General features: G+C 37.6%; 1 protein-coding gene and 1 non-coding gene across 2 annotated transcripts; one reads left to right on the top strand and one right to left on the bottom strand.

Annotated features, from left to right (window-relative positions):
* Positions 1-9,489: 9,489 nt before the first annotated feature.
* On the bottom strand, positions 9,490-9,864 carry LOC141693561 (uncharacterized). Its single transcript, XM_074498704.1, has one exon. The coding sequence runs from the start codon at positions 9,862-9,864 to the stop codon at positions 9,490-9,492; it is 375 nt and encodes a 124-aa protein (XP_074354805.1).
* A 953-nt stretch (positions 9,865-10,817) lies between these two features.
* Positions 10,818-10,924, top strand: LOC141709309 (small nucleolar RNA R71). Its single transcript, XR_012569894.1, has one exon. It is a non-coding gene; the product is annotated as a small nucleolar RNA R71 (small nucleolar RNA).
* Positions 10,925-11,341: the final 417 nt, after the last annotated feature.

Below are 11,341 nucleotides of genomic sequence, written 5' to 3'. Positions count from 1 at the left end.
TCAACGGATATTCCCTATCCGTTGAAAGTCAAAATTGTTCTGTCAACGGATGTTCATTATCCGTTGAAAGTCATATACATTTCTGGAATTTTTATCCGTCAACGGATAAAACTGAAGTGCTCTTCAACGGATGACAGTTTACCTTATCCGTTGAAATATCACATCAGTCGATTCAAGTGTTTCACAGCCGTTGATTCTATTGTCTTAACCGTTGATACTCATACATACAGCTGTATGTATTTGTTTTAAAGGTAGTTTTCAGAATACTTACAGTATATTCTTAAACGGCTGAAATTCACTTACACATATTTATTGTTTAATCTCTTATTTATGCTTTTTTAATTTTAGAAAGTATATAAGCCCTTCTGATTTTTCATTTTTACTTTACGCTTTCTTGAAATTTCAAAGCTTTTACCATTTTCTCTCTGCAAAACCTTCAAGTTATTCTCTGCAATTTCTACTCACAACAATGGCACCAGTAGTAAAGATTATGTCTCAATCTGGGTTCATCTATGAGAAGAACAATTTCATAGCTTTGGTAGAAAAGAATGAAGCCCACTCAGATTATCACAAAATGATGGACTTCATCAAAAACTGTAAACTTAGCTATGTAATGCTGGAAGCCCCAACGATTTACTGTGAAGTAGTTGAGGAGATTTGGACAACTGCTGAGTTCAACTCCATATATATGACTATCTCCTTCACTCTCAAAGGTAAAAATCACTGTGTTAACTGTGATGACTTACTAGCATGTTTTAAATTACCTGAGAACAATGCCATGACACCACACACTGATAATGATGTATCCAGCATGTTAGATTCCATAGGTTATTCTCTTAACTCTGCTAGTTTAGGGAGTATTAAAAGAAAAGGCCTTAGGAAAGAATGGAGTTTTCTTGGGGATGCCTTTATCAAGGTTTTCTCTGGGAAAATTAGCAATTTTGATGCCATAACTTCATCTCTTGTTAATATGCTCTATATGCTTGTTTCTGATAGGTATTTTAATTTTAGCAACTATGTTATGCTAGAATTGGGTACTAGATTAGGTAACAAAGCTAATAGACCTAATAACATCTATTATGCTAGATTCTTTATGTTATTGGCTAACCATGTTGCTGAAGGTTTGGTCATTACGAATGAGAATAATAAACTCAAGTGCTGGGCACAAGAGAAAAGAGTTCTTGCAGATTTATTAAAAATGGATCTCAGCAGCAGTGTGCCATTGGTATATTTACCAATCATGAATGCACCTCAGGTATGTGAGGTAATTGCTTCTACAACTCCTACTTCTTCCAACCCCTCTATTTCTTTATCTTCTAGTGTGGCCATGGAATCTGTGACAATGCCCCAACAGATTCCTACCAAGGTCACCAAAACTAAACTTTCAAAATCAAAGACAAAGAAAACCACCTCTGTTGTTTCTCAAAAGACAACAGTTGTAACACCTACCATTAATCCTGAGGGGAGTGAACAGGGTGTGAGTGGTGAGGGGAGGGGTGAACATCAAAGAAACCCCCAGGATAAGGAAGGAGAGAAAAGTGCTTCCCAAGCTAGCCAAGCCACAGTTTCTCAAAAAGCTGTGGTGGTTGAAAAGGTTACTAGCATATCCCTAGCTACATCCTCCCAAAAGGATGTAACTATTGAAAATAGTTCCCAACCAGGAACACACAAATGAGGGAGGGACACTAAAGCCAAACACTCACCAACAAAATCCTTTATTAGAAGAAAGAGAGCTAGAACCCAATCTTCTACACAGGGTGCACACACTGCACAAATACATCCATCTGTATCTATGCCTTCTCAAACTCAGTTTGATGTGGCTCCAACAAATGTGGAGTCACAGCCCCATTCTCTCACAATTAACACACATCAATCACCACACACTTCCTCACCATCTCTAGATGTGGATATGTTATTCCCATCAATTCCTGATTCTCCCTCTTTACAACTCAGGGAGGAGCCCCACTCAAATACAGGTGATCATCATCTTTTAGATGATTTGTTGGATCACCCGCAAATTCTTTCAGATGTAATTGAAGGATCTGTGTCACCAAAACTCATATCAATCTACACAGATTCAACAGTTATATCACTTTCAATTTCTACTTCTTTTCCTTCTTCAACGGATATCACTCATCCGTTGACAAGTGGTTGTTCTTCAACGGATAAGCTTAACAGCAGTTATCCGTTGATACCATCAGTTTCTCCTTCAACGGCTATTCCTCATCCGTTGACAATCTCTACACACACAACTGAAACAATTTCAAGTGTAGAAGACTTGATTACTGTACAATCACTTCTAGGACTGAGGGAAGGGAGTGACAATTTGAGTGAGAGGCTGGGTTGCTCCCAGGCAAAAGGAGAGATTGAGAGCTCAAATATGCATGCTATTTCTTCCAGCATGGCAAAAGTAAGTGAGAGGAGTACCACCTTAGTAGGTGAAGGTGAGGGAGTGAGTTGTGTGAGCCAGGGGGAGCCCCTGATGCAAGAACATAGAGAAAATGAGAGAAAGGCAGGTACAGCAAATATAAGGATGGATCCGGCCATTGCTAGTGAGTCAATGATTGTGAATGATGCTGAAAAGGAAAGACAATTTCAGCAACATTACAAAGCTGTAATTGATAACATTTCCTTGGATGCTGACACTTTTACTCATCCTGTTTCAGCCTATCAAGTATTGGCTGCACAGGGCAATGTGGAGGCAGAAAAGACACTACATCTAGTACATACAACAGCATCTCTTCAAAGGGACAAAACTGCTATTAACAAGATGCCTTCAACAGCTGGTGAGTCATTTGAAGAATTTGGAGTAAATTCTGATGATGATGACTTTGTTTCTTCTGATGGAAGCATGAACTTAGGGGGAGATGAAGGCCCTAGTTCTATTCCAAATCTACCTGAATGGGCCTTCACAAAGGAGTCTACAACAGGGCAATTCAATGTCTCCTTAGTCAAACAAATCAGTACTATCAAACAGGCCATTCAGAAAACTTCTCATGCTGGTACAAAGGCTATCCTTACAGCTCACTTGGACTCACTGCATCTCATGAAGTTGCAGCAAGTAAGACAGAATCTGAGTGTGGATGAACTCAGAAAGGATATTGCTGACTTGAAATCCTACAATTCTGAAAAATTGGATTCAGTCATGCCCTTTGGTACAATGCAGGACATTTTGTTGAGATTGAAAAAGGAATCACATACTGAAAAGAGGCTGGCCAAATTGGAAGACAGAGTTCAAGTTATTGAAGATTCTGTGGCCACCATTCTTCACAACCAACAATCTCAAACAAATCTACTTATGCAGCTGGCAAAAGCACAGGGCTTGACCCCTCTCCTTGATGATAACAAAAAGGGGGAGAGTAAAAGGGAAGGGGAAGGAGAGCCATCTACAAAAATCCAAATATCTAAAGTGCTAGTTCCTGCCATCACTACTTCTCCAATCATTCAAATCAAAGGAAAGCCTGATGGAATTGATTTAATCCAGCTAGCAGCAGCTGAAATTCAAGTGAAAGAGCAAAGGAGGAGAATTGATGAAAGGATGCAACAGCTGTTTAGCTCAACACAAGATAAATCAATATCTGTGAAACAAAGCACAAAGGTTGAACCAATCAATATGGAGCACAATCCAGAAAGGAGAAACAAGGTTGGAGAGACTTCTTTCAAGAATCTAAAACCTATGGTTCTCAAGCCCAACACCAGATCCAGCAAGGACTCCACAAAGAACCCTCTAGACTTTGCTCAGATGAAAGAAGTGGACTTTCCTCTTCCAAAGCCTGATGAAGACAAAGTTTTGGGTACTAGCATCATAAAACACAAGGAGACCATGGATGAGGCAGTAAGGAGAAATATGGCTATTATCTTTAGAGAGGGAAAGAGCATATGTGTGATGCAAGGACATCCCAAATTCTCAATAGCCAAGAGGGAAGAAACCAAAAGGGTAAAGAAAGAAGCTGAAAAACTCAAGGCTGACAAAAGAGCACAAGCAAAGCTTGAACAAAAGCTAAAGTCAAGTCTAGTTGAAAATGAGAAAGGAATTGAAGTCAGGGGTGAAGACAAGATTGCAAACTTAGATGAGGTTTTTGGGAGTATATTTGGTGAAAGCATGGAGGAAAAAGAGGAATGGCAGAAGGGAAACAGAAGAAAGGCCAAGGCACATAGAAGGAGTGAAGGCAACACTGAAGAAACTAAATCTCTACCTTCCATACCTGAACCCTTTATTGCTGATCCCACTATAAACATCCATGGTGAACCAATCATCCCAAAAGAGGAACCTATTGATTGGGACACCATCAATTTGCCTACCTTTTTAACCACTCTTCCACTACCAAAGAAACAGAAAAGAAAATCCAAATCTACACCTCCCCTAAACTCTAAGAAATTCACTCAAAAACATAAACCTAACCCTAAGCCACCCATTTCTAAAGATGATTATGTTCACATCTGTGACATAAAAGAAATTTCAGACATTGAACTCTATCTGGATGAGCTGGAGGATGTAAGGGGAATTGCTGCTTACAGACAGCTACCAGAGAGATTGGTGTTCAGATACAAAGGAGCTGGGGAAAGAACATGGCCTCTCTACAGGATTCTGAATGAAGGCTACTCTACCTTGATCAGAGTCTTTTCAGCCATACAAAAGGATTCTGGCTTTACCAGGACTGCCAAGACTGAAATTCTCAACAAGATTGCCAACATAAGGAAAACTTGGAGGGAGCCCAATGCCTTGCCCAGAACCTTACTCATTCAAGAAAGGGGAACTACAATTCACAAATCACCTCATTGGTTGATGGAATTCAGAGATGATAAAGGAGTCAGAAGATTTTTCAGACTTGAAGACCAACTCAAGATTTCCAGCAATGAAACTCTCAAAGAAATGCAATCTAAGTTGGATATCAGTGATGAAGATGAAGTTGAATTCTTCAGACAACTCCAACTCCAAATTGAGGAAAATGACAAAGGGCTAGGAAAGAAAACCAGGGATCAAAGAAGAAAAAGATGATTTGCTCAGGCTAGTGGAGCATCCTTGGAAACACTGTAAATCTTCATTTACCTTCTAGTACATACACTTTTGCAGCACTTTTAAATTTCTACTTAGTTTCAGTTCATATATTTGTTAAGTGTTTTGTTATCATCAAGTTAACCTTGAATTTATGTCTACAATTCTTATAGACATAAATAGGGGGAGATTGTTAGGAATATATGTGCATTAGTTTGATGATATGTTTAACAAAACACTTAAGTAGAAATCTAGTGTTTGTAGCCTCAACGGATAAGACCACTTTGGTTATCCGTTGATGGTGTAGCTTTACTTAGAAATAAGTCTAGTGTTGTAGCACATTTCAGTCTCTGAATTTGAGATATAATTCTTAAATGTTGAGGGAAATTATAAGTCATGTTGACTACTAAAGGATATGCAGATAGGAAGGCCAATTGTAAATATTTCATGCCTTGTAATTTTGTATAAATGAAATGGTGTCAACGGATAACTTAAAGACCTTCAACGGATGAGAAACAAAGCTTCAACGGATGTCTCTAAAGCTTCAACGGATAACATCCTTCAACGGATGAGTGCATCAACGGATAGAGCTTCAACTGCTAACACATCAACGGATAAAGCCATCAACGGATGAAGGCTTCAACGGATGTTCTGTTAAATAGCAGTTGACAAGTGGTAGTTGTACCTACAAACAGAGGCACATGGGTTGACAGAGACAACTGAGATGTGGTAGCCTATTTCAGGAACATCAGAAAAAGCAGCCGTTCTACTCTAGTATAAAGAGGCAATAGTCAACAATGCACTGGAGTAAAATGGAGAAGAAACAAGTGGAGAACTTATTTTATTATTGTACTTTTTATCTTTTTCTTCACTTGTAAACTTGGTGTTATATAAACCAAGTAGCAGCTAGTAATTAGAATAGAATTTTTCCAGAGCTGTTTAGAAAAATCTTGAGAAAAATTATCTAGTTTGTACTAGGATGCAGCTGTGATCAACTTCTTGAATCACAGATTTTCTGAAATACCATCTCTGGTGGAACAACAAATCCACCAGAAAAGTTTTTAAGGTCTGTTGTGTTCTGTACTTTTGTGCTTGAATATATATCTGTCTATATTAGCTTAAAGCAATTCACACACTTGTTTATCTTAAACACACAGCCTTTGAAACTGCTCAAAACTTGAAAAAGTTTTGAGATTTACATTCAACCCCCCTTCTGTAAATCTCATTGTTAGTTCACTAGGAATAACATCATTCTCTATGAGGGCTCTATTAAATCAATTGAAGTTTTATTACGAAAAACCTCACCACCATAATAATGATTTATTCATCATCCGTTCACCTTAAATTTTCCTCCTTGATTATCACATAGTTTCACGGCTCCATAGGGTTGTACTCTCAAAATTGTAAAGGGACCGGACCATTCGGATTTCAGCTTTCTCAGAAATAACTTTAACCTTGAGTTGAATAATAAGACTTATTGCCCCACTTCAAATACTCGAGATTGAATATTTTTATCATGCCATATTTGTATCTTCTCCTTGTAAAGTTTAGCATTCTCATAGGAGAAGAATCGTAACTCATCTAACTCATCAAGTTGTAGCATTCTCTTTTCTCCAGCAAGTTGCATGTCAAAATTTAGATTTATGAGAGCATAATAAGCTTTGTGTTTGAGCTCAACTGGTAGATGACACACCTTTCCAAAAGCTAAACGATATGGTGATATGCTTAAAAGAGTTTTGTACACCGTGTGATAAGCCCATAGAGCCTCATCTAACCTTGTAGACCAATCCTTTTGATTCAGATTCAGAACTTTCTCAAAAACATCCTTGATTTCTCTGTTATACAACTCAGATTGCCCATTAGTTTGAGGATGATATGCTGTAGCTACCTTGTGTCACACATTTAGACAAAGTATTAGCCAACAATTTATTCACAAAGTATGTACCTTTATCACTGATTATAGCCCTTGGGGTTCCAAAGCGAGTAATGATGTGTTTTTCTAAGAACTTGACGATAACTTTTGCATCATTAGTGGGATATGAAGCAGCTTCTACCCATTTAGATACGTAATCAACAACCACTAATATGTACTCATTTTTAAAAGAAGGAGGGAATTTTCCCATGAAGTCAATGCCCCACACATCAAACAATTCAACTTCAAGGATATTTTTCAACGACATCTCACTTCTTCTTGAGATATTACCAACCTTTTGGCACCGATCACATCTAACAACATATGCATGAGCATCCTTAAATAGAGAAGGAAAAAAACATATTGTAGTACCTTTGCAGCAGTGCGTTGTCCACCAAAATGTCCACCAGAAGGAGAAGACTGACAATAGAAAAGAATATCTTGCATCTCAAATTCAGCAACACATCTTCAAATAATTTGGTCTACACCTTGCTTGAACAAATAAGGATCATCCCAAAAATAAGACTTTACATCATGCAAGAATTTCTTCCTTTGTTGGCTTGATAAAATAAGTGGCATTAATTCAGAGGCTAAGTAATTTACAATATCAGCAAACTATGGAGTAACATTGAGATTTGTACCCGAAAACATCTGTTCATCTGGAAATGTTTCTTTGATAGGAACCATAATGTGAGATTCATCTTTGTACTCTATTCATGATAATTGATCGACTAACATGATTTTCAACATCTTTTCTGTCTTGTATCTCAATATCAAATTCTTGAAGCAGAAGAACCCACCTAATTAAGTGTGGCTTTGCATCCTTCTTGGTGATTAAGTACTTTATGGCTGAATGGTCAGTGAAGGCAACCACTTTTGTGCCCACAAGATAAGAGCGGAACTTGTCAAAGGCAAACACAACAACCAAAAGCTCATTTTCAGTCACCGTATAATTTAGCTGTGCTCATGTTAAAGTATGACTTGCATAGTAGATCGGATGAAATACCTTGTTCTTTCTTTGCCCCATCACTGCTCCCGCTGCATAATCACTAGCATCACACATTAATTCGAATGGCAAGCTCCAATCTGGTGCAATAATAATAGGTGCTGAAATTAATCTCTGCTTTAACTCCTCCAAAGCCTTTAAACATGCTTCATCAAACTGAAAAGGAGTGTCATTCTTCAATAACTTACAAAGCGGCTTAGAAATTTTGGAGAAATCCCTGATAAATCGTCTGTAAAAACCTGCATGCCCAAGAAAACTTTGAATATTCTTGACTGAAGAAGGAGGAGGTAGCTTCTCAATAACCTCAATTTTGGCCCTATCAACTTCAATTCCCTTTCTTGATATTTTATGACCCAGTACGATGCCTTCTTTCACCATAAAGTGACACTTTTCCCAGTTAAGTACAAGATTGGTTTACATCTTTCCAACACCTTACCCAAGTTATGTAGGCAATCATTAAAAGAATCTCCAAATACCGAGAAATCATTCATGAACACCTCTAGGATTTCACCAACCATGTCGTAAAAGATAGCCATCATACATTTTTGAAAAGTTGGAGGAGCTTAAATAACCTGAATGACACCCATCGAAAGGAAAAAGTACCATAGGGACATGTGAATGTAGTTTTATGTTGATCCTCTGGAGCTATAGTTATCTGATTATAACCAGAGTACCCATCAAGAAAATAATAGTACTCTCTTTCCGCCAGTCTGTCCAGCATTTGATCAACAAAGGGCAATAAAAAGTGATCATTTTTAGCGGCCTTGTTCATCTTGCGATAATCAATACATATTCTCCAACCCGTGACTGTTCTGGTCAGAATTAACTCATTATTTTCATTCTTAATAACAGTGAGTCCACCCTTCTTAGGCACACATTGTACATGACTAACCCATGAGCTATCAGATTTTGGATAAATGATACCTGCATCAAGCCATTTGATAACCTCTTTCTTCACCATCTAACTCATGATAGGATTTAAGCGACGTTGTCCTTCAATGGACCCCTTAGCACCATCTTCTAATAAAATTTTATGCATACAAAGAGAAAGGCTAATACCTCGAATATCTGTAATAGTCCACCCAATAGCTTTATTGTGCTTGTTAAGAGTTTCCACCAATTTCTCTTCTTGTGCATCAGAAATTTCTGTAGAGACAATAACATGTAAGGTAGAAGAAGGTCCCAAATAAGCATCAATTCCAACTCTGGTGCTTCATTATTAGATGGCTTTGGAATCTTGAATTCCCTTGAAGATATCTCGAGTGATTCAAAGTGGCCTTTAGTTCTTATACCTTGTAAATTAGCTTCCAACCAAGCTAAAATATCAACATTATCAACTTCATCTTCAGATGCATTGAGAATTAGTTGCTCCAAAGACTCTAGGTTTTCAGAGACTAGGTCATCAACCAAAGTAATCGCTGAGCAAGATTCTACATCATTAGAATATTTCATCTCCTTGAAAAAATTAAACGTCACCTTATCCTCTTGAACTCTCATTGTTAGTTCTCCATTTTGTACATCAATCAACATTCTTCGTGTAGCAAGGAAGGGCCTACCCAAGATAATGGGAACTTCTCAATCTGCCTCATAATCCAAGACAATAAAATTAGCAGGAAAGATGAATTTGTCTACCTTTACCAAAACATCTTCAATCTTTTCTTTAGGATGAGCAAGAGATCTATCTGCTAGTTGAAAAGTGATAGTTGTAGGTCGAACTTCTCCAATTCCCAGTTTCCTGAATACTGACATAGGCATCAAGTTAATGCTAGCTCCCAAATCATACAATGCCATACCATAATAAGAATTTCCAATAGTGCAAGGGATAGTGAAACTCCCTGGATCTTTCATCTTCGGTGGTGTTTTATTTTGCACGAATGAACTACACTCTTGTATTAGAGCTACCATTTCAAACTCTCCTAATCTTCGCTTTTTTGTAAGAATGTCCTTCATGAATTTCGCATAGTTAGCATTTGCACAAGAGCCTCAACAAGTGGAATATTAATGTGAAGCTATTTCAGAACATTTATAAATTTATTGAACTGAACATCTTGCTTCTGCTTTTGAAACCGTTGAGGGAATGGTGTGTGGTTGAAGTGTTGGAACAATCTTAGAAGTTTGAATACCACCATTGTCAGAAATCTTCTCCTCATTTTCAGTTGTAGATGAAACACCATTTTTAAAATTAGATTTAGCATTCTCCAAGACTTTTCTGTTCTTCAGTGTCATGGCTTTACAGTGCTCATTCCTAGGCTTTTCAATGTCGCTAGGGAGAGTGCCATGTGGTCGATTTCTCAGCTCATTAGCTAGCTGTACAACTTGATTCTCCAAGTTTCTCGATGATGCCGCTTGACTTTGGATGAGTGCATCATTATTAGCCATGTATGCTTTTAACATATTTTTAAGAGAAAAAGTTTGAGATGCTTGTTGAGAGAATCCATGAGGATTATTCGGCATGAAAGCATTTGCTAAATTTCCAGAAGTAGCCACTTGATTGCTCCAAGAAAAATTGGGATGTTGTCTAGAAAACAGATTCCGGATTTAAAAGAAAATTATCATAAGTATGCTCTTTGCCACAATACACACACGACACATTATTGATGTGATTAACCTGTGAATTTATTAATTGCCCCATAGATTGGTAACCTCCCATAGTCAAGCTCTTGAGTATATTCTCCATAGATGACATTTGAGCTCGCATTGAAGTCATAACACCAAAGTTATATATTTCATCTTGAGCTCTATTAGTTGTCCACTGATAATTATTTGTTGTAATTGTCTCAAGAATCTCATATGCCTGATTATAAGAACTGTCCAACAAAGCCCCATTTGCAGATGCATCCACCATTAATTTTGTTTGAGCATTATGACCGTTATAGAAGGTCTCCATCTGAATGTAATGAAGAAGATCATGATGTGGGCATTTTTTGAGTATTGCCTTAAATCTCTCCCAGGCCTCATATAAACACTCCTCATCCAGCTACTGAAAAGAATTAATCTCATTACGGAGATTTACATTTTTGGTAGGAGGAAAACAATTCATTAGAATTTTTTTTTCCAAATCACTCCAAGTAGTCATCGAAGATGGTACAATAGAATTCATCCAATCTCTTGCCATGTCTCTAACAGAATATGGAAACAACTTCAATTGCAAAGCATCATCTGTCACGACCCCAAATTTAATACCACAAAAGCTATTATTAAAGACATATATTATAAATGTGACATGTTACAGAAATTATCCAAGATCACTAGGTTTAGTGTTTGAATAGCCCAACTACTACAAACTAAAAGTACTTTATTACATCGCATCTCCCACTGCTGGATCACTTAACTACCTGAGCTCGCATATGGTACAGGGATTGGTTCGATGATTTTCCTCAGGTGGACTTACAAGTTGTCGGCTTCAACTTAACCATTATCTCCTAGC

Source organism: Apium graveolens, chromosome 2 (genome assembly GCF_009905375.1).
Source record: "Apium graveolens cultivar Ventura chromosome 2, ASM990537v1, whole genome shotgun sequence".
NCBI classification, from domain to species: domain Eukaryota; kingdom Viridiplantae; phylum Streptophyta; class Magnoliopsida; order Apiales; family Apiaceae; genus Apium; species Apium graveolens.
This window is presented reverse-complemented; position numbering and strand designations above follow the sequence as displayed.